General features: G+C 44.4%; 1 protein-coding gene across 1 annotated transcript in view; it reads right to left on the reverse strand.

Moving 5' to 3' along the window:
- SMURF2 (SMAD specific E3 ubiquitin protein ligase 2) overlaps positions 1-24,465 on the reverse strand; it is a 1,110,500-nt gene that overhangs the window by 88,123 nt on the left and 997,912 nt on the right. Inside the window, exon 16 of the mRNA XM_085617253.1 lies at positions 16,913-17,033. Within this exon, the coding sequence (XP_085473379.1) occupies positions 16,913-17,033 (121 nt within the window). The remainder of the gene's footprint in view (positions 1-16,912; positions 17,034-24,465) is intronic.

Genomic DNA, 24,465 nt, shown 5'->3' on the forward strand with positions numbered 1-24,465 from the left:
AAGAAAAACCACGAAGGATGCAACCACTGTCATTTCACTGATGTGGACATGCGTAATGATGTATGCCCGCACAGGTGTCTTGACAAGGACGCCATTTTCTTTGCTTTATTTATTTAGCGATCCAAGATGGGGGATCAGTTGAACTGGAAAATAAAAAAAAATATGTGTTTAGGGTAAAATTGCTTTCTGGCCGGCAGCAACAGGCAGCTGCTGGACCTCCAAACAAAATTAATTGAAAAAGCGATAGGTTAGGGAAGGGTGGAGAGCAACACAGGAGCTGGTTGGTGAAGAAACTTGGAGGAACGGGGAGAGATGAAAGAAAACTAAAGCTGTGTAGTGGATGAGTGTCAAAACAGCAGACAAGGGAGAGAGCAATACTGAGCGCTTGGGGTAGAAGCACAAAAGAAAGCAACACAGGAGGGAAAGAGCAACACAGCACACAAATAGCCAAAGCCTGTTCGGGGGGAGGAAAGCAGCACACGAGGAAGAGAGCTAGAAAACACACACATTCTTAAAGAATGGTGAAAGACTAGCAGTGAAAGGATACAAGCCATTCAGTAAAAAGAATGGTAAAGAGGCTCCGCTGCAGGGGAGGGCCAAACTAGAGAGGGAAGGCCAGTTATCAAAAGTGAAGTAAGTAAATTAATTACAAAGGCAATGAATGGTAAGCAATGGGCAGACTCTTAGCCAACTGTAAATGATTGCTAATACAACAATAGGTCATTCACAACCAGATAAATTCCACTGTCTGGTAGACAAGGCATAAAAAGTATTTCCATAATCAATCAATCAGAACATTTGTAATGCGCACTACTCACCTGTGAGGGTCTCAAGGCCCTGGTATGGGGGGGGGTGGAGGAGAGATGCTGCTATTGCTCGAACAGCCAGGTCTTGAGTAGTCTTCTGAAGGTTAGCAAGTCCTGGGACTGCCGTAGGAGGATGGGGAGGGAGCTCCAGGTTTTGGTGGCGAGGTGGGAGAACCATCTGCCGCCGGAGGTTGCTCTTTGGATGCGGGAGACGGTGGCGAGGTCGGTGGAGCGGAGCTGGCGGTTGGGGGTGTAGAAGTTGAGTCGTCTGTTGAGGTATGCTGGTCCGGTGTTGTGGAGTGCCTTGTGTGCGTGGGTGAGGAGCTTGAAGGTGATCATTTTGTTGAAGGGAAGCCAGTGCAGGTTTCTCAGGTGGGGTGTGATGTGGCTGCGGCGAGGAATGTCGAGGATCAGGCGTGCAGAGGCATTCTGTATGCCTTGTAGTCGTTTCAGGAGTTTGGCCGAGGCTCCTGCGTAGAGGGCGTTTCCGTATTCCAACCTGCTGCTGACGAGGGCCTGGGTAACCGTTCTTCTTGTTTCGGTGGGCTAGGGAATGGTAAAAGGATTCAGGTCATCCATTCAACTGCACCCTTACAGCTAAAAAGAATGTCCACTAAAGACTTTAAACCGTGGTACAATGGTAGCCTAAATGAAGAAAGATGCAATTTGAGACTAGCTCAACGAGCGTGGAGATTCTCACTGCCCCTTGAACACCTTAAGCACTTGAGATAGCTGAGGAGCATCAGAAATTCGAAAGCAAACTGGTGTAAAAACCAACTAGATAAAGCTAGATATCGCACGGAAAAACTGTTCAAACTTGTCAAACTAAAATCTCATAGGCAACCCCAACCCTCCTACAATTGGGTCTAATCCGCAGCAAAACTATAAGGAATTTGCCTCCTTCCTGAAAAAACAAAAAAGACTGATAATGGTGTACAAACAGTAATGTAGCACAGTCGTGGCTGCTCCAGCGAAGCAGTAATTAGGCAGGGTGGGATGGAGGGGGGAGGAGAGAAATAAAAAAAGATCACGTATCTGCCGGCCGGTGCCTCTCTTCCGTTCTCTTCCTGGCTTCTGTTCGTACAGGAAGCATACAGGCACCCCTAACCCAATGCAGTGTTGTGATTAGTCTGAGCGCCGTGGTTCGGTGTTCAGATGGGAAATGGGAGCCTGGGCATGTTCTCCACCCAGGCTGGAATGCAGCCTGTGTGGAGAATATGCAAAGTGCCCATAAATGTTTGGCCGCCCCCAGAGGGTCGGCAAAACATTCATGCACACTTAGGAGGGTGCCACCACTCCTCGCCCCTGCGCTGCCCAGCCTAGCCCCGCCCGACAAAACTGCCCCTGCACAGAAAAATAAAATGATAACATGCGCTATCATTTTATTTTTTTGCCGTGCTGAAAGGCAGTGGGGTGATGCTCCTCCACATTAGCAGAGGAGCCGCCCCTGATGGAGCACCTTCTGGTCATAGCTCTTAGCAGAATTGCTGAGCCCCAATATCTCTAAGGGCACATCCTCAAAAACAAATCTTCGTGGATCATATTGAAAACCTTTGCACCATTCTTAAAATTTGAACAGCACAGAAACTGTCAAACCACTTCTGCGACCCTCTGACGTCCAACTTCTTCAGTGAGATGAAAGAGTCTATACTCCCACTTTGGACCAAGATAGTAAATGCTTCCCTACTTCAAGGAACTATACCAGACTGCCTAAAATCTGAGCAGGTAACCCCTGTATTGAAAAAACCCATGGTGTATCATGCGGACCCAAATAACTTCCATCCAATCTACACCATTCCGACTCTGGCAAAGCTCCTTGATAAATGTGTCTATGTCCAACTATGCAACCACAGATCAATTCCGACTGATAGACCAATTCCATCTGGCTTTCGTCGGGGTCACAGCATGAAATCCGCTCTTACACACAAATTGGCAACACGCTAAAAATTCTAGATCAGAATGAATCTTACCTTTGAATCCTCATCGACCACTCTTCAACTTTCGAGACGGTCAAACACGAAAGTCTCCTAGACTTACTGGAGCACAGTATGAGGCTATCGCAGTCCGTTCTAAACTGGTTTGCCTCGTTTCTCCACAACAAAACTCAAAGAATGAAAGTTAACCAGTTCCTGGTCAATTCCACTCCAGTCACATTAGGGGTTCTACAAGGGTCCACGCTCTTACCCACTCTCTTTAACCTGTTCATGGAGCCTTTAACTTAAAGTCGGAAATCATCCAACATCCAATATCACTTGTACGCAGATGACACCCACTTGTACCTGAAAATCTCTTACCTCAAAGATATCCGATCCCTCAACAGAACTATGCAAAATCTCTCAAACTGGCTGACCTGCAACCACCTCAAACTAAACGGAATTCCTCTTATTTACCCCACCCAAAGAATCACTCAATACCGAAGAATGGATGAAGCAACTAACAGCTCGTAACTGCCTTCCATGCATTATAGATTCCACAAGATCACTGGGAATAACCCTTGACAAGAACCTAAGCATGCAGGAACACATCAGCTCGGCCACCAAAGGAGCAAACTTTCAAATCAAAGTACTAAGAAAAGTTAAATCTTTCCTCTCCCTTAACAACTTCGAATCAGCTGCTCGAGCTCTAGTGATTTCCAGGTTACCTAGATCTAAGTTGGCTCCACTAAGGGAATCTCTTAACTCTGCTGCAAGGCTCATCACAGGATCCAATAGAAAAAACTACATCTCTTCCGATCTGAAGTCTCTAAACTGGCTTCCATATGAGGAAAGGATACAGCTAAAAATTGCTTGCATGACTCAAAGCCCTACATTTCAACACACTGAGGTACCTGGCAGAAAATCTGGAGCTATCTGGCAGTTGCAGATCCTCTAGAAAGACCTGCACTTTATTGTTGAAAGCACAGAAGTTCTGTAAAAAGAAACTACAACCGAGCTTTCTTGGGGATTGCCCAGAGAATTTAGAACTCCCTGTCCCCTGAAATAAACTTGAATACCTCAACTGCATCATTAAAAAAAGAAGTTAAAGTGCTTCTGATGAACACATTTCTGCTCTAGAACCCACTGACTCTACTCTCCAGGTACCGGTACGATGTAGTGTCTACACCCATGGTTATTAGTCTCTTGCTATGACCTTGTTTATTGATTTCTTGGCCTGGACCTTGAGGTGGTCTTTGCCCCAACCTGCGGAGCTGCTCCACCGTGTACTGTTCAAAAGTATGTTTGTTTTTTCATCTACCTGTTCCTTCTTGCCTGACCATTTTTAAAGCGTCTGATACCCCGCCAGGGTCACGCGGACACTATATAAAACTTTCGAAATAAAATAAATAAATAAAATTCTAAAGGATGGTAAATATTCTATGCTGTAGGGGAGGAAGATGCAAAGGAGTTATCAATTAAGATGCAGCAAATGAGTCAAGAAAGACCATCGATTCTAAGTAGTGGGTTGACACAAAGCCCTCTGTAAGCACTGGTACTTTCCACAACAGGTCTAAGATTAGACAGCAGAGGTAAAAGCTGCCTGTAGGTGGGACCTGAAAAAAAGTTTCTGCAGCTGAATTGTCTGAAAGAAAAGGAAAACAGAGTTCTAGGAGAATACATGCCAAATGAGTGTAGAATAAAATGGGCAGAACTCCAAGAAAGGCTACAGGAAGAATGAGGAGAGAAAGGAGATTTGGGTTAGAATTAGAATCTTCAGTTGAACACGCATTAAAAAAACAAAACAATTGTCTGCCTGGACAAGCCTGCAATGGTGTTTTCGTAAACATATGCAATAGGCAATTAAAGTGTAAAAGTAATAAAAAGTAAAGATGCGCCATTGCCGCTAGGTAGTGCTTATATGTTGGCAAATACAGTTCAAAATGACCTATAGCAAACATTAATAAAAACATGAAATAAATGGATGTTACTTGCTTTGTAAACATCTATTAATCGCATGTAGTTATATAGATTCACATGCACTGCATACTCCTCCCATTTAGTGATGGGTTCGGACGTTTACAACTTGTTTTTCTACAAAGAAATCTTTCAAGTCACAAGATCCTGTGACGACTCCCTTTGAGGTAATGCACATGATCATGGGCTCCATCTTCACATCGGTTTTCTCACATTAGGTGTAGCAGAGATGAGCTTGAAATAGTCTATAGTGAAGACCATGCAATGTGAACGTAAATGAAGTGAATCTTCTGGGTATCATTTAGAACAACCAACGACTTCCAGGTAGGTGGGTGGGCACATGTAAATCTACAGCACTACATGTGAGAAATAGATGCTTACAAGTTAAATAACATAATCCATTCGTAGCCTATTTAGCTGTAGATACAGATGCTCTGCATAGATTGTTATGCAGTTCTCCCCATACTGTGGCTAGTCACTAAGTGTTGCAAATGTATAACATTATATTTTTAGTACAGCTTTCTCTACACGTGCAAGGGCAGCCACATACTAACGTTTAGTAAACGCGAATGCTGTTGAACAAGTAGCTGCTTTGCAAATCTCACCTATAGGAATGTTATCTAAAAAAGAATGGAGGCACCTTTTTTGTCTTGTGGAATGTGCCCCGGGTTTGGGGGGAAAGGGGAGAGAGGGGAGGCGTCAAAGTTCTCTTGGCTTTGTTATAACAGGTTTGAATATATTGGGCTATCCATCTAGCAATCTCTGCTTTGGATATAGCAGGACCTGGTCTTAGACTGGAAAAAGTTATAATTTTGGCATTTTCCTAAATGATTTAGTTCTGTCAATGTAGTATAGTAATGCTCTCTTTACATCTCAAGTGTTAAGTGCCCTTTCCGCTACACTGTGGGTCTTAGGAAAACTCTGTCCTGAAGTAGCTGAAAGAACGGCTTTGGCAGAATGAGCGCTTGTATCTCACTTACACCCCTTAGTAAAGTAATTGCTACCAAGAAAGATACTTTCGATGAAAGGTACTGAAGTGGACATGAGTGTATGGACTCAAAGGGGGCGGGTACACCATGAGCCTAATTAGTACTGCATTAAGATTCAAAACTGGAGCTGGTGTGGTTCTTGGAGGTATTATCCTCTTTAGACCTTCAATGAAAGCTTTGACAACAGGGATTTTGAAACAGTGAAGGGTGTTCTCTATTTTGTAGCTATGCAGCACCGGCTCAAAGGTGCAGGCATATAGATGTGTATGCTACACCTGACCATTGAAGATGTACTAGGTAACATATTACATTTTGTACTGTAGGATTAACAGGGCCAATGTGATAAGTAGAACAAGAACATACAAATGTTCCCACTAAGCTGCATAGCAGGCCCTTGTGGTAGGACGCCCCGCCTCCTTAAAGATGTCCACACATTCTGATGGTAGGTTTAGATTTGTAAACTCTAGAACTTCAGGAGCCAGGTTGTCAAATTGGGCTGTTTGGGATCTGGATGCCTGATTGTCCCTTGATTCTGCCTGAGAAGGTTCTGTCTGTTGAAAAGCTTCTCGTTGGGGACCACCGACAACTTGAGTAGAGTGGTGGGCCATAGCTGTTGGGCACATTTAGGAGCTATTAAAATTATGGTCATAGAGGGTTCCCCGAGCCTTCCTCACCACATATGGTAGTAGTGCGAGAGGCGAAACAGCATAGGCAAATATCCCTGATCAATTCATACATAGTGCATTGCCTCGCGTCTGTGGGCGATGAAGCCTAGAGAAGTGTCTGCATTTTGCATTTTCTGCTTTAGCAAAAAGATCTGTTTGCCCCCCCCCCCCACCCCTCCATTTGGAAGGGGTGATGAGGAACTTGTGGGTGGAGTTCTCACCAATGGTTGCTGTGTCCTGTTTAGGTCGTCTTCAAATTTATGGTCTATTCTGCCGGGAGTTGAATGTGATGGCTTATTGCCCATTTCTAGATCGGTTGGGATAGCTGCGATAACTGAAAGGAATGATAGCCTTCCTGTTTCTGTATATAATCCATTGCTGTCATATTTTCTGTCTTTATGAGGACTACTTTGCGGTGAATGTACAAGAGGAAGGCCTTGAGCGCCATCTGAATTGCTGGGAGCTCCAAAAAATGGACGTGTTGAGTCCTTTGTTGAGCAGTCCCTACTCCTTGGACTGTAATTTCCACCATGTGCGCCACCCAACCTCGGGGTAAAGAGTCTGTGGTAACTGTCACTTGCAGGAAAGGGTCCATGAAAGCGCTTCCCTTCAGCAGATTGCTGCTGTTCCACCACTGCAGGAAACTGTGAACTGAGGGATGAATCAACAGTAGATACTCCAGATTGCACTCTGTGTGTGACCATTGTGATGCCAAGCAGTCCTGTAGGGGGCATTTGTGCAACATGGTATAAGGTCAAATGGCTATGCACAGGGCCATCATGCCTATGAGACACATTACCTCTCTGACAGGCAGGCGACAATGCAGCTGAAAAAGAGCCTGCTGGTTCTGGAGATTGAGACACCTCTGAGGATTGGGGTACGCTTTGGCTGGGATTGAGTTGAGAATTGCCTCCAAATAGGGTTGAATGTAGAGTGGTTCCAGATGGGACTTTGTAGCATTCATTGTTTATCACAATTTGTGGAGTAGGGAGATGGTGGCTTGTGTATCCTGGACACATTTGCCTCGGTTTGCACTCCTTATCAGCCAATCGTCGAAATGGGGAAAGACATGGTTTGCTTGTCTCCTTAGGTGAGCTGCTACTACAAGACATTTTGTGAATACCCTTGGAGCCGGTGTGACTCCAAAGGGCAGTTCTTTGAATTGATAATGTTTTCCACTTATCACAAACCTCAGGTATTTGCGGTGTGCCAGATGGATGAAGATGTGTAAGTATGCGTCTTTAAGGTTTAAGGCTGTCATAAACTCGCTTTACTGTAGAAGAGCAATTACATCCTGAAGGGTTACCATACGAAAATGTTTCAACCAAACAATGGTTGAAAGGCCTAAAGTCTAATCTGGGCCGAAGAGTCCAGTCCTTTTTTGGAATTAGGAAATACAGAGAGTACACCCCTCTGTATTGATAGTGTTTTGGGACCGGCTCGATGGCCCCTTTAGTAAGGACCACCCTTACCTCTTTTTTCAGAAGATGCAAATGTTGCAGGCTGAGAATGTGTCTGCTTGGAGGAATATTGGTGGGGTTTATAGGAACTATAAACAATAACCATACTCTATTATAGAAAGCACCAATTGGTAGGTGGTGATGTCTGGCCAATGGGTGTGGAGGCCCAGAAGTCTTTCCTCGATAGGTGTTTTGTGGTTGGCGAGGGGAGTCACTGTTTGGTAGTTAAGGTACCCTTAGCTGGTATACCTCTACATTTCCCTCTGCTCCTATTGCCTCTATATGATCCTCTGCCAAAGCTTTTATCTCCCTGTTGATAAGACTTCTGCTATCCTTGGTAAGTTTGCCTCTGGTATGAGGTGGATGGTTAATGAAAGAACTGTCGTGGGGTGGTTGGTTGCAGCTTGCCCATCGCCTTTCCTGTCTCTGTGTCTTTCTTTATCTTTTCTAACATCTCATTAACCTGGGGGGATGAAGAGATGTTCCTCATCAAACGTGACATTAAGCAGGTGGTGGTATACTTCAGGTTTGAAACAAACCTGAAATGCACAGTCTGGTATGCCTTCGTAGAAGAACTGCAGAGTTGATACCTTTTGTGGAAGAGTCTGCTGCACCAAGTGCACATCTATTGGTCGCATTAGATATACACTGCCCTTCATTAACAAGCTTTTTTCTTCAATCAATAGGGAGATGTTGTAGGAGATCTTCCATCTTGTCCCACTGTGCTCGGTTAGGAGGACCACTTTAGTACAAAAGTGGCCTTAAACCCATGGGAACCTGGGCCATTGGCACTTTCTTTATCAGAGTGGTTCTCAAATGTATTATTATGAAAATCACGTTCTATCATTCACTACGACTGTATGCACTCAATGCCAGAACAAAAAAAAAAAAAAATCAATCTCCAGATCATAATGTATCACACTTAACTTATATTTCGACATCATCAATTGTTATTTATCACAGTAAATATTTAGTGCAATGTGTCCCAGTGAAAAAGGAAACCACAAACCAAGGTGTCACAAAACAAGTGAAAGTGTATTCCAAAAGAACGTTTTTGTGTGCTGTTCTTAAACAACGACAAATAGTAACTATGCCAATATAGAAAATCCGTTTGTTAGTTTTTATGTGTCGACGTTTCGATCCTCAAAGTGGTACAGGGGTCCCATCAGGACAAGACTAATTTGGAACATATTGGCCAAGTAGTGTAATCAAGTGGGGTCAACACAGGTGGAAAATATAATAGTACTCTGTGTAATTAACTGTACTCACTGTGAGGGTGATGGTCATGCTCTGTGACCCGGAGCACCCAATTAAGGAGTGCAAATGCCGGAAGGGAGACTTCTCCAGTGGATTGCCTGGCAGCTTCACCGCACCGCGGCAAAGTTACTTAGCAGTGTCAGAATGGATACTACAAATTGACTAATTAATGGAATGTGATTTGAATATCACCTATCAGAACCACTGTGGTTAAGAAAGCTGTTGTGACGAGAAAGCAGGCCTACAGAGATGTCAATCCGCCAATAATTGGAGCTCCTTACAGCCACCCTTTTCCCCACAGTCTATCTATCCTCTTATTTTCCTTATCAGGAGGGGTTGCATCTCCTGTTGCTTGCGCTGCCTCTCATTTCTGAGCTGTAGCCACCACTAAGGAACATGGTGAGGGGTGTCACTTAATGTATAATGAATCTGCGAGTGATGCCTGACCCTCCCTCCTGGGGAATAGGGGTCTACACTCACAGTAGATGATTAAGTAGGAGACTGCACTGGAAGTGAATGTGCAGGTGAGCCCTGTGGGAGTGTGGGTGATGGTGGACTGGTGCCTTGTTGACCATAGGCCGTTTTGATGGTGGGAGCGTCAAAGATTCTTCAAACTCTAACCACCTCTTCTTAGGGGAAGTGAGTTTCCAAGTCTTAGGGTTAGTTGTTCACTGCCTTTTGTCGAGGACCTAATGAAGCTTATCAAGGATTGTACTCACTTCTTCCTCAGCAGCCTGATATTTCGGTTTGAGTGGCGAACTGTCTTTGGGTGGGCTTTTGTTATTGACCCTTTGGCATCTGTTCATTTGGCGCCAACAGCTTTGGCGCTGGTGACTAAGACGCAAAGGGTTTCAGCGCCAGTGGCATTGGCGAGCCATGGCGTCTGGGACTTTGGTGACTTGCACCATACCTGTTCTTATGGCTAGGTGCCCGATCAGGATAGAGAGGCCTCTCGTCCATTCTCGGCTTCAAGGCCTTGTCTTGGTGTTGAACGGAACCACCTGGTTGTAGAGCACCAAGACCTGTCTTAAGCAGCGGGCTGATGGGCCAACGGTCCGAGGGCATGGCTCTGTAAAGTCTTGAAACCGTGCTTTGTGTGCAGAGACGGAGGGACCACAGTACTCACAGCCTGTGACATAGCCTACATTTTAAGGCCTGTGGCCGTTTTTAGCTTGATCTTGGGAGCCTTCTAATAGGAGATAGAAGGCTGGCCCTCTTCATCGCTGCCTCTGGTGTCGATATCAGAGTCACCAGATGCGACATACAGTGGTCTACCTGCCAACTCTCCTTCTCCGTACTCCTCCTCAACACCGATAATTTCTTCTCCCTCCGATATCTCCAGTTCGGTGGTGGTCTCCATACTGTGGGCAAGTCGTGCCCAACGGCATTTTAAAGTCTTTTTTCATTTGAATTGCTGACACGCTGCACAATCCAGGTTGTTGTGTCCCGGGAGAGACAAATTACAGACCGGATGTAGATCGTTGTGTGGGGACGCAAAAGCAATTTGAGGGGGAGGAGAGGGAAGAGGCAAAAAAAAAAAACACACACAAGGGATGGGCCAAAGCAGCACAAAGAGCACAGGTGGGGGTAAGCAATGGGGGAGAAACGAAGGCAAGAGGAAGGAGGTAGGAATAATAGGAATAAGCAGTCGGACAACTGAGAGCAACACAAAGTGCAGGGGAAGAGACGTACATGAGGGAGTTAGTGTAAAAACATGCAATCTAATGGATTACTTCATACAAAAGACAAAAGTATTGCTTGAAAAGCAAGCAGTGGAAGCAGCGATGCCAGTCAATCAAAGAGGTTGTAAAAAGGCATTGGTCCATGTGCTTGACAAACACAAGATCAACAACCTAAGACACAAATACCTAAGCAAATGACAGTGAGAAGGAAAGCCAACCAAGGGTATCCAATGGACCAGCTCCAATCTATGTCCTTGGTAAGCCACTGAATGCCTCACAACAGACAGCACGTTTCTAGTAGGCTCGGCCTAAAAATATCAAAATATTGGTAGTGAATCCACTTGCAAAAACACAATTAACTGTTTTAATGGCCTTTTTTGGGGCAAGAGACGTACATAACTTTAAGTACAATTACAAACCGCTATGGGTCCAATAGTGTACAATATATTTTCAGAACTATATTTGCTGGAACATTATATGACTCTAAAAATGATTAAAGCTAGAAGAACAGGTTACTTACCTTCGTTAACGCTTTTTTCTGGTCGATACAGTATCTGACTGTGGATTCCTCACCTTTTGAATTATCCCAGCGCCAGCATTCCACTGAAACTTTTTTCCTAGCTCTCCCACGTCGACTAGGACGTCACAATGGTACGGCCCCGCTCGCGACTCCGTACGACGTCACCGGAGCCACAAGTAGACCTCGTTGGTGTGCTGAAGCCAGTTCCACCCATTTTTTCCGTGCCTCCAAGGCGAAAAGGTGGACCGACAACATAAATGAAGTATACACAGTATACAATATATACATAAATACACACAGTATAAAGAAAAATAGGAAAAGCTAAAGAAACAAAGCATTTCCTAAACGCCAATAGGCAAGGTTATCAAAAGACATAGGGAAACAACCATGTCAAATAACCAATAACTTCTTAGGTATACGAAGGTGGACAACGGGGAGGCGGGTGGGTCAGAATCCATAGGCAGATACTATATCCACCAGAAAAAGCGTTACTGAAGGTAAGTAACTTGTTCTTCTGATGGATACATCTGCCTGTGGATTCCTCACCTTTGAATTGAATCCCACAGCAGTCCCACTACCGGAGGAGGGTGTCCACCAACTCATACCAAAAAAATGCTGAAGCACAGAGCGAGCAAAAGGACCATCCCTCCTAACGTTCGAATCCAAGCAGTAGTGCTTCGCAAAGGTGTGGAGGGAGGCCCAAGTTGCTGCCTTACAAATATCAACAACAGGAACACTTCTAGCCAAAGCATAAGAAGACTACTTCGCTCTAGTGGAATGAGCTCTAATACCTTCAGGAGGTTCCTTCTTGGCCAAGGCATAGCAGATCTTGATGCACAAGATCAACCCGGAGAGTGTTCGCTTGTTAACAGCCTTGCACTTGATTCATCCACGAAGAGCTGAGATCCTTGGTTCTGTCCAGATAGAAACTGACAGCTCTCTTAGGATCCAAACGATGAAGTCACTACTCCTCCTTGAAAGGGTGAGAGGGAGGATAGAAGGTAGGTAAGGAAATGGATTGCCGTAGATGGAAAGGAGTAACCACCTTAGGCAGGAAAGCAGCCCTGGTCCTGAGAACCATCTTTTCTGCTTGAATGGTTAAAAACTGAGGTTTGGAACTAAGAGCCTGAAGCTCACTTACCCTCCTGGCCGAGGTAATATCGATCAGAAAGACCGTCTTGAAAGAAAGAAGCCTCAACAGACAACTATGAAGAGGCTCAAACGGAGAACCCATAAGGAAAGTGAGTACATTTGGTGGAGTGTCTCCTGGATGATAAACTAACATCCACCACATCCGGAGGGAGAAGAAGAACTCAGGTTGACCCGTTCAATCTCCAGGTATGAAGGCTTTGGAGGAGGGGGGTGTAGAACCGGCCCCTGCGACTGCGAGAGGGGATCTGCCCTGAGAGGGAGACTGAGCGGAGGGTGAGATGAGAGGTGAAGTAGATCTGTGTACCACTACCTTCTCGGCCAATCCGGGGCAATCAATAGGACTTGGGCCCGGTCTTGGCAAATCTTCCTCAGAACCCGAGGAATCAAGGGTATAGGAGGAAACGCATTAAGGAGCTGTGAACCCCACTCCACCTGAAACGCGTCTCCCAACGCTCCCTGCATCGGAAACTGGAGACTGCAGAACGATGGACAGTGCGGGTTCTCGCGAGTGGCAAAGAGGTCCAACCAAGGAAATCCCCACATCCTGAAGATGAGATGGACCAACTCCAGATGAAGCAGTCACTCATGATCGTCCGAAAAGCGCCGACTGAGACTGTCCGCATGCACATTTAGAACTCCTGCCAGACGATTTGACATCACACAAATCTGATGGTCCTGAGCCCAGGACCAGAGCAGCTGAGCCTTTCTGCAGAGACGATACAACCCTACTCCTCCCTGTTTGTTAATATACCACATTGCGGTAGTGTCCGTCAGGACCTGAACCGACTGACCGTGAAAGGAGGGACGAAAAGCCTTGAGAGCTAAACTTATCGCCCGCAATTCAAGCAGGTTGATATGAAAGCACCTTTCCTCCAGAGACCAAAGGCCTTTGATCTCCAGATAAGTGCCCCACCCTAGAGTGGAGGCATACGTGATTACTGTAGCCACCGGTGAAGGAAGATGAAAGGGCTTTCCTTGCGACAGATTGCCCTCCACACTCCAAGTCAGATCCGCTGCAGTGTCTCTGGAGATTCTGACAATCTCCCCGAGATCTCCGTTGTGTTGATACCACTGCCTGCGGAGGCACCACTGGAGTGCCCTTATGCGCCAGCGTGCATGGTTGACCAACAGAATGCAGGAAGCAAACAGAGCAGGCGTACGACCTTCAGGGCTGGAACAATCGCTCCATTGTGAAACAAAGGAATCATCTCTTGAATGTTGAGAATCCTCTACGGAGGCGGCAAAGCTCGACACACATCCGTGTCCAGTACTGCCCCTATGAACAGGTTGCGCTCTGAGGGCACCAGGTGAGATTTGGGCACATTTATTGAGAAACCCAAGTCGAACAACAGCCGTGCTGTCACGTGCAGATGATGAAGCACTATCTCCAGCGACTTTGCTTTGAGCAGCCAGTTGTCCAGATAGGGGAAAACAGGAATCCCTGACTTCCTGAGATGAGCTGCCACCACCGCTATCACCTTTGTTAAGACTCGAGGCGCGGAAGTAAGACCAAATGGAAGGACTGCAACCTGGTAGTGCTGAGACCCCACCGTAAAACAGAGCTACTTCCTGTGCAACTTCAGGATGTGGGTGTGAAAATAAGCATCCTGCAAGTCAATCGACACCATCCAGTCCTCCTGTTGCAGCGCTTGAAGAACCTAAGCTAGGGTCAACATCTTGAATTTCTCCTGTTTGAGGTAAAAATTCAAGACCCTGAGCTCCAGGATAGGCCTCAACCGGTCGTCCTTCTTGGAAATAGGGAATTACCGGGAGTAGCATCCCTGACCCCTTTCCTGCTCCGGAACCACCTCTATCGCACCTTTCTGCAATAAGGCAAGAACCTCCTGCTGTAGAAGCAGCAAATGGTCCTCTGAACACCAGCCCTGGCTAGGAGGGTAAGGAGGAGGGAACTCGCGGAAGGGAGGGGCGTACCCATTTTCCACAAGATTCAAAACCCAAAAGGTCTGAAGTGATAGATTTCCAATCTTGTAGAAAATGGGACACACGACCCCCTACAGGACCAGCATGCACCATGATGGGGGATCTAGAGCTACTTTCCCGTGGCACCAGTGGTGGGGGCAGGAAAGGAAGAAGAGGAGGAGAGATGACGAGATGCACCTCGCAGACGACCTCCGCACTTCCCTCTAAGACCTGTAAAGAGGATTCTGCTGCCGAGGTTGTTGACGGCTAAGAACGGAAGCTGGCTTACCAAAACCACGGTATCTCTTATATCCAAAACCCCTGGTTTGAGATTGAAGACCCAAAGATTTCGCAGTGGCCCTGCTGTCTTTAAACCTCTGCAGCGCAGAATCCGCCTTTTCTCTAAACCGCTTTAACCCATCAAACGGGTGGGTAGCTTGCACATCCGTCGAGAACCCAGAAGAACTAAGCCAGGTATGCCTCCTGGTGGCAATAGAGGAACCCATCACCCTGGCCGTCCGAATCAGCAGTATCCAGACCAGATTGGATAACTTGACGAGCTGCAGCCTGCGTATCCACCAGCACTTCTATAAAGGAGCCACTATTACCGTCCGGTAATTTGGGAGCCAACTGCTTGGCTGAATACATTAGGGCTTGAATATTCCTCCCCAACAAGCAGGTAGCATTGGTGGACTTCAACGCCATACTGGAGGAAGAGAAAACCTTCTTGTCAGCCTGCTCCAATTTTTTAGAGTCTCTGTCTGCAGGAGCCTGAGGAAAAGAACCCGTCGACTGCTTAGAACAGGAATCCTGCACTACTAAACTTTCTGGTGAAGGATGAGCAGAAAGAAAAGCAGGATCACCAGGAGCAGGCCTGTACCTCCTTGCCACCGACCGGGAAACACAGATCAGAAAGGGGCTTCCGCCACACCTCAAGAATTGGCTCAGTCAAAGCCTCATTAAAAGGCAAAAGAGGCTCAATCACAAAAGATGGGGGATGTAAAACTTCCGTAAGAATAATAGGCCTGAATTCAGCTGTAGGCAATTGAAGGTCTAAAATTTCAGCAGCCTTCTTGATCACAGCATGATAAGGCGCCATATCATGAGAAGGAGAGGCCTTTGGAGATGAAAGCTCCCACTCCAGGGAAGTGTCTAGACCACTCACCTCCTGAAGGCCCTCAAACTCATCAATAGTCTCATCAATTTTGCCTTCTTAAGCTTCCTCCCGCTGAAATTTCTCCTCTTCCAACAGCCTTTGGGTCTCGCTTCTTGACTGCAACTTCAGGACCGGCATCGATGGAAGAGCCTCCGATGAAGGCATCGGCGCCGAACAAAGCAGAGAGGAAAAAGGTCCACCAGATGACACCAGACTGAGAAAATGGCGTTGAGAACCTCGGAGCCGGAAACTGCCAGGACGGCGCCGTCGGCATTAAGGGGACGAAGGGTGCCAGGGCATATTGCTATGGAATGCCCAGACTGTAAGCAAGCGGACCCACAGGGCCTGACAGCGCACTGGTAGGGTAAGCTGCTCTGGCAAACATGCCATACATCACATTAAGAAAATGCGAAGGATGCGACCCAGGTCCAGGTAAGTGTGGATAAGGAGCAGAGTCTAAATCCACTCGAGGCCAAGTTGGCGTTGGGGCCGTCGGACCCAAATCAGGTGCGGTCGCAGGTACAGGAGAAGATGACCTATGACCCTGTGATTCTCTCAGCGCCGGAGATAACCTTGGCGCCGGAAAACCCCTCGGCGCCGGTGACTGCGCCGGAGAACCCCTCAGCATCGGAGAGAGTCGGAGTTGCTTGAGAAGGAGAAGGCGAGTTTGAGTCCTTAGAACGACGTCGCGAAGCCGGAGACAGCGACTTCGAAGCTCTATCCTTCGATGAATGATGTTGGGAACCATGTCTTCTCTTCTTCTTATGTTTCCTCGACTTCTAAGCATGCGAGGTCGACTACTTCAATCTCTTACTCTTTAGCCTTTGCCACAAAAAGCTTAGCCTCATGCTCCTTCAAAGCCTTCTGATTCATCTTCCGACAACTGGAGCAGTCTCTGAAGTCGTCGTCCGAAGAAAGACACCATAAACAGTCTTCTTGGGAGTCAGTAATAGACATATGACCCCCACACTCTCTGCAGGGCTTGTAACCAGACTTCTTCGATGTCGCCATAGCACTGCAACACTAAGGGAAACAGCAGATAACAAAATAACTATTAAGAAAATAGAGAGTCCCAGAACACCGTTACGCGTCAACAGTGCGGAAAAAAGGGAACTGACGTCAGCACGCCGATGAGGTCTACTTGCGGCTCCGGTGACGTCATATGGAGTCGCGAGCGGAGTCGTGCCATTGTGACGTCCTTGTCGACGTGGGAGAGCTAGGAAAAAAGTTTCCGTGGAATGGGGATGCAAGGGTAATTCAAAAGGTGAGGAAGCCACAGGCAGATGTATCCATCAGAATAATATATTACTGTCAGATGAAAAAATAGGACTCCATTTGTGGGTTGCATTTTAACATTACTTAACTTGGATTTCGTTTTTTAGTCATATTTGAAGAATTAACATTAATCAACTGACCTCTAATTCCTTCTCATCAAACGTCTTCAGCAGATGTTGTGGGATTACTTCATTAAACCCCTTCTGGAGAGCCAGAAACTGTGCCTCGATTCCCCGTAAAAATCTCCAGTTAACATAAAGCCTATAATAATTAAATTTGATTTAGTAAAATAGAAAAATATATATATTTTATATATATATTTAACATGTTTTAATTCCAAAAACATAATTACTGCAAACAGGACATAAAATAAATGTTAATATACATTATATACACCAAAGGAAGCATTTACAATATCTGAAGAAACTACCTGTAACTAGAGTAGAAGCACCAGGCATTTAAACTGAAATCTATTTTTCAGCAAGAGTGCAAGTCTTGAAAGGAAAACTGAATGCAAATTCAGAGTTAGAATAACTATCTTTTATTGCTACTGCTTGACAAAACCTAAACCGATAGCATGTGAAAGATTTTAACTGCCTAGGTGTATCAATCCACAGTGTTCAGATCTTTTTTGAAGATGTGCAGGATCAAAATCTTTTGCAGGGGTTTTGTATGAATAATACCAACAACTGGCTGGCATTTCTAAAATACTTACATTTAGTTTCAACATGCTTAAACCTAGTCAAAAGGGTGGGAAAACAATATGTGAAAATAGGTATAAGGTTTACTCATTTATGTTATAAATTATAAAGCGTAGACCTAATCCCAAAGGGTAACGAAGCACTACACGTCGCTGCAATAAAATGAAGATTACCAAGCAGGAACTACTTAACAGACAAAAACACAAATAAAGCCTGGGTGGTAGGATACTCGAATGAACAAGTAGCATTCTGAAAGCCAGTAAGGTCTGGCTTTAATGTGCTAACGCATACAAACACACAGGCATGCACAAATGCTGATTTAGTTACATCCATAAGTGCTGTGCATCTTTTTATAACTTGCTCAATTGACTTGGTCAATGCCGGAAACCTATGCAGCAAAAAAGTATGCTTTCTATATAGAATATTGTAGGAGATAACAAATTGAATGTGGCGAATTGTGTGATGATCCAGTGCAATTTTCAGATGTAAAATAGTTCCACATGTATTCCAATGGATACAGTTACTATAAGGAGGAATGACAAACCAAATAGCCAACAGGATTAGGTGAGCCAGATATATTGCTATGTTTCATAGAATTGGTAACAATAGGTCCCACGACATCTGTGATGTCAAGGCAGACCAAAAGTAATTAAAGAATGCAAAAAACAGGCATTGGCAAAGCCAACAGGTTTCACCTTTTAGACTCACTGGCTTTGCCAATGGATTTTAGCAATGTTGTACAGCATCCCTGATCCCCAGGGGAGCACACTGGTGAGAGAGAGCATTGTGCAGCTGGTGGGGAAATATACAGGGGCGAGAAATCAATGCGGATGTATTGAAGCAGACGTCATGATGGACAACTCATGAGTGATCAATACCTATTGGTGTACATACTACACTATTTAACTACTTTTGGGACAAACAGTGCCAACAGATATTATGGACTTGGTGAATCCCACATATACGTCAGAGCCCTGAAGAAGTCCTATGTGGACGAAACGCGTTGGCTACTGGATTTTATCTCATTGATGTTTTTCCATTTCTGAGAAGATACTTAATAAAGAATGAATGAAGAATGAAAATCGACACTGGAAGTTCTTATTTACTTATATAGAGACTATGTTCTTCAATCTTGTTGCTACACTAATGCATCTCTTATAATATGGCAACTGAGTGCTGAACCGCCATTTGTTCTTCCACAAAAGAGTGAACGTAGGGGTTGGAAGAAGCACATAGGAAAGAGAGGGAGAGCAATATGGAGCACATAAGGGTAAGAGAAGTACACAAGGGAGGCGGCTCTAAAACACATGTACTATCAAGAAGTTTTTAACCAAAAAGAAAACAGAAGTGTTTGAATAGAGGAAGGTAGTTGAAATTAGGCCTTGCTCCAGGGAAAGGACAAACGCACAAGGAGGGTATGCCCACTCAAGCCAACGGATAAAAAGCAAGCAAATTAGAGTGATAAAGGCAACCAATGGTAAATAATGGCTGGGCTCTAAATCCACTCTTAGCTGACAATAGGTCTTTGGCGAGAAGTAAAGAGGGCCAAGACAAAAAAAAAACATTTAAGATTTTTTCAAAACTGAAAAAGGGTAGAGGCAAGCTGTATATCAGGTGGCTGTGTTCCCTAGATACAGGGGTCTGCAGAGGACATGGCCTGGGCAGACATCTTGGCTTTGCGAAAGGTAGAGGTCTCGAAGCAGGGGATGACAAATGCTTTAAAAGCAAAGCAGCAGATTTTAAAAGATCGCTAGTTGCCTAGAAAACAGAATCCGGAGATTCAATCTAGGGATTCTTCCTCTGCCACCCCTCAAGATATCCCCAAGAGGGATGCTAAGATGGATAGGAGTGTCCAGTGGTCAGTCTAATAAAAGGTGCTGAGCGATCAAGAACCACCAAGAGATGCCATCTTCATTCCTGAAAAATATGGTGTTAAGAGACCGGGATGCAGTTAAACGGGATAACATTTCTTAAGAAGCTTGCCTACAATAAAGGGAGACTGGTGATGGAATGCCAGTTGGCAAGTTCACTGATGCCTAGATTTAGTTTCTAAAGTAATGTTCAGATTTTATGACAAGGCCGGAGGCTCCTATTATGCTGTCTTTTATTGCTTTTATTCGTATAGTAGCCAAGACCATTTATAAAATACACTTCCCATGAAGCACTAGGAAAAGAAATGACAACTGATGTCACAAGGGTACTGACCGATGAGCAGACCGAAGGTATAATATTTATCTTGACTGATAGTAACAAGTCCTCTTTTGATACTGCTCGCAGTCCTGATAAGCATCTTTACACATTTTCATAAAGTTTTACAATTATATATTTTGAAATGTTTGTTAAGTGATTGCTATTTATAATTCTTCTTTTCACAGTGTTTTGTCCCTCAAGGCGCTCTTCCTGTACAATGGACGTGCTCATCGTCTGTGCTGCCCTCATATCCGACACATGTGGCTTTGGCATTAATCACCTGAAAACCACAACGTTGTCAGCAACCCACGATGCCAGGACCATGTGCCCTCCTTACGTTTCTAATTACTTTTGCCCCCCTGGGGTGCCCTTTCTGTTGCGAGCGCTCAACGTCTGTGCTGCCTCATCTCAACCACATGATTCGGGGTTATTGCCCAAGGAGAATATTGACGTTGATAGCAGCCCCTAATATCAGAAGTGAGTGTCTTTCTACAAGCTCTGAGGCAGGCGCTGCCGTTTCTCCTGCCTTCACTTACGTAATCTACTTTAGCCCCTATTAGCTGCAATTTAAGTGGCTTTGAATTAAGCCATTTAAATTCACCTGTTGAAATGCCACCTTTTTCATAGAAAAATTCCCCCAACTACCTATTTGGGAGTTCTAGCCTCAGTTAAGATGTGGTATTGTTGAATAATCAACTTAATGCTACAATTGCTACCATTAATTAATTTAACAATTTTTGGTCCACCTTTGGACTTCCACACCAACTTAAACTCTATATGTATATAGATATATTATTTATTTGCTTACTCTTCTGGGAATTTCATTTTTCAAAATGTCCTCAAAACTTCTATGTACAGTGAGGATGAAAAGGATCAGCTATTACGTGATAATTTAAATTCCTTTATAAAGGATTCTACCCAGAAAGCTGTTTGTCGCCATGTCAGAAATTTAAAAAAATCTAGCAGACGCCATACAAAAAATAATGTCACAAAAAGACTAGGGTAATTCGAAAATAATAATTTTAAAAAAAAGTTAATTAATGCAAAATAAAAATGCCCTAAATTATAAAGTCAGCTTCCAAGTTACAGGTCCTTCCCCCTCTCAGAATGATAATAGGGTGGGCAATGTATCCCTCTCTTTAAATATAACTACTATGCGGGATAAGGCTGATGATACAGACCAGGATGATCCCAATAACGGTGATACAGACAATCAGGACCCAGATATAATCTGGTTAGGGCCTCTAGACGAGAGATGGAAAAATTCTCAAAATGACTTGGGCGAATCCTCACAGAACTTGAATAAAACAATCCTGCATTGCATGGGGGAACCTATTTTTGATCCAACAGTAAAACACAATCCTAATTTCACTAAATGGTTCCCTTCTGATCATGTGGACGATTAGGTTTCTTTGCACTTGAGACAACCTTTAGAGATGGGAACAAGAAACAAGTTATGCTCAGAATGTCCTTGCCAGTCTTTTCCAAATACCATCACAGCCACATGACCCATAGATCCTAACATGTTGTTGTTCTTCGCTAGATTTGGTAATGATCGTAAAAAAGGAGTTAACATGGCTTGTGCAAATTGTCAAGATAGAGTCCTTGAGTTGACAGGTCCGTTGACCAGAATTTTGGACTTAGCTGAATGAGTTAAAATGGAAAGCTCTGAAGTACATTCTGAAAATTTACCTAAGTGGACCCAAAGGCAATCCGTATTCTAGGAAATGCAAATGTGCCATCTCTCAGCAAAGGCACAAAATACTTCTATTAAAAACAGACCCTAAATTGGGAAGCCTGTGTTCCAGAGAAGAAGGTAAAAAAATAAACGTCTTATTTGGGGACTCATTTATTAAGGAGATGAGTAAATATTTAGTAACCTTTATATCAATTGGTAAGGCTCATTTCTCTTGGAGAAAACTTTTCGGCTCTAGAGTATTTGGCAGGGCTGGCAAAGGTAGGAGTCGTTTTACCAGCCGTTTCGCTTTACGAAGAGGCAGTTATTGCAGAGGGTAAATTGGTTGTGCTCAAGAAAACAAACCTCAATTTTATCCCCAAAGAGGAAGAGCTTTCAGAGCCAGTAACTAGTCACAGAAGAGCACAAAGTACAGGTAAAATTTATTTTAATTCTTACCTTCATCCTGTAGGAGATCGCTTTACCAGCATGGAAAAGCATCACTTCAGACCCTTGGATTCTGCAAACAATCCAGTGATATTGTATAGACTATCAAATTCCTCCTAATTCTCTCCCCCCACAAACCATTGATTTTTTACTCAGGAACAAAGTCAATTGATAAATACAGAGGTTCTGTCTCTTTTGATGAAAAAGTCAATAGAGCTCACGAATTACGACCCATTAAGTTTTCTCAATACCATATTTTTGGTAAAGAAGAAAAACAAAATTCAGTCTGGCGATAAACCAAAAACTATTTTGAGGTTTACAATCATTTCACAATTGGAATGATTGTTCATCTTAGAGATTCTCTGTTAAATGGAGGATGGATGGTTCCTTTAGAACTACGGGATGCGTATCTTACAATACAATTCATCCAACATTCAGGAAATTCCTTTAGTTTCAATTGGGAAACTCATTTAACAGTTCAAAATACAACCGTTTGGTCTCCCATCAGCACCAAGAAACTTCACGCAAGATAACAAGACCAGTGGTAGCTCATTTAAGAGCTCAAGGAATCCATTTAATGGTCTATCTAGACAAATTACCCCTTTTAGCACAAGACAAAAATTTGTTACAATCTGCACTAGAAATATGCCTAGAGGTATTACAGAATATAGGATTCTTAATAAACCTGAAATTTGATCCCTAGATCCTGCAACTCAGGTGGAGTTTTTGAGTGTATTAATAGATCTAAAGAAATCGATTTTACAACTACCTCAGGCAAAAGTCCTTCTGATAAAGAAATTCCACAAACCTTGAATTTCTCTGTCATTTCCCTAATATCATTAGCAGGGATAGTGGGTCTGTTAGCCTCTTCTGTTGAAGTGATTTTTCTAGGCCCTCCTCATTGACAAACACAAAAAATTGTCACCTACGAAGAGGCCTTCATTACTCAGATAGAATACATTTAAATCAAGAATTTCATGTCAAGACCGGAGGCTAGCATTATGCATAACCTTTTATTGCCACTCCAAACTGCAGCACTTTAAAGCATATCTTAAGCACATCTAAAGTTCCAGAATTAGAACTCCACTACAATCCCTATAACCCAGAACACAGCAGCCATCTTCCTCTTTTATTTGCTGCTCCTGTCAGTTTACTATATGCTAGCATTTACTTTAATTTTTAAATATATGGTATTATTGTTTTTATGATTAATTCTATTTAGCTTATATTGTTTTAATGGTATGTTTTATAATTTAAGTTTTTCAGATGTGTTTGCATTTAAAAATCGCGTAATTATCTAATCCCAATTTATGGGATTAATTTAGACAAGGATACGAATTTCAGGTGAGGTAGGTAAGATGCATAAATATGTATATTGTTTTTTATGATGATAAAGTACGTAGGTAAAGCGGCGACAGATGCAAATCTTTCAAACATTTACACGTTTGCATGTACTTCGTGCTGTGTCGGTTTTCACTGTACCGTGCAAGCGAAGGTGCTTCATTGTTTCGTGCTCGAGGACTCATTGAAGACAAGCCCTCGGAGGCAGTTGTAGCTCAAACTTTGCACGTTGGGTACGTGCTAACGTCACCGATTCGTGTGCGGCCATTTCGAGCATAAGGGTTGCTAGGAGACACTTTTTCTTGGCAGCCCAGGGAATTGAGAGTCTAGCGGGACTTTGTATTAAAAATATTTTTTTTTTTTTAAACAAGGTGGAAGCTTTACGCAGTGGCGTTTTATCTGCGTGGAGCAACTTTAGCAGGGTTGCCATAGAGACGAGTTTTCGGCAACCCTGTCAGTTGGAGAGATTTTTTTCGTTACAGTACGGTTAGGTTTGATACGGCTCGCTTGGCCCTGAGAGTTTTGTTTTTTTTAATGCAGAAAACGAAAATATTTGAGTTTGAAAGAGTATAGGTAGAGAGAGAGAGAAAAGAAAAGAAAAAGAAGGAACAAACTAAAAGGATTTTAAGAGTTCCCTTAGGAATGTTTTTGGGGGATGTGTTTTTGACCAGGCTGGAGCAAGGGGACCTTTCTCCAGCCAATTTAATACAAAGGTCTCAATATTAATCTTTTGGAAGGCCATCGTTTAGAGGGTTCCAGTCAGCCACTGGGTTTTATCCTCATAGAGGAAGAGGCATCAGAGAAAGACAACCCAGAGGAAGGGCTTGTTTCCGACAAGGAAATCAAGGTAGGTATGAGGGTCGGGGGCGCTAGGTGGCGCCAGACCAAGATGGCCGCACCGTCGTGAGGCTCTGGAAGCCTGGCCCGCATATCCGATGATTATTAGAATTTTGCACATTCCCCGTGCGATACGAAGATACGCCTGAGTGGAGTAAGGCAGCCGCCACCCTCGGTGAAAGTTGCAGCTCAATCGGTTGCGGAGCGGGGACGCGGTGGCCCTTGCGGTCCGGCCGGGAGCTGGGCAGCTGACCTTCCTGGAGCGGCGTGCCGGGCGCTGGTCCTACACGAGCCCGGGGCGGCCACGAGGGTCGAGGCCGCGGATCACCGGCGGCGGTGGATGAGCGCGGCGCGCTGGCCGACTGCACACGGAGCTGCTTCGGCCCCGCCTGACTCTCGCCCGCACAACACACCCGATAGCTTGGATGGCCGGGTGGGACGCCACGCAAGCCTGGTAGAGTTTTATTTTTTTCTCAATCTATCCCCTCGATCGCCATAACAT

This window comes from Triturus cristatus, chromosome 7 (assembly GCF_964204655.1).
Source record: "Triturus cristatus chromosome 7, aTriCri1.1, whole genome shotgun sequence".
NCBI classification, from domain to species: Eukaryota; Metazoa; Chordata; class Amphibia; order Caudata; family Salamandridae; genus Triturus; species Triturus cristatus.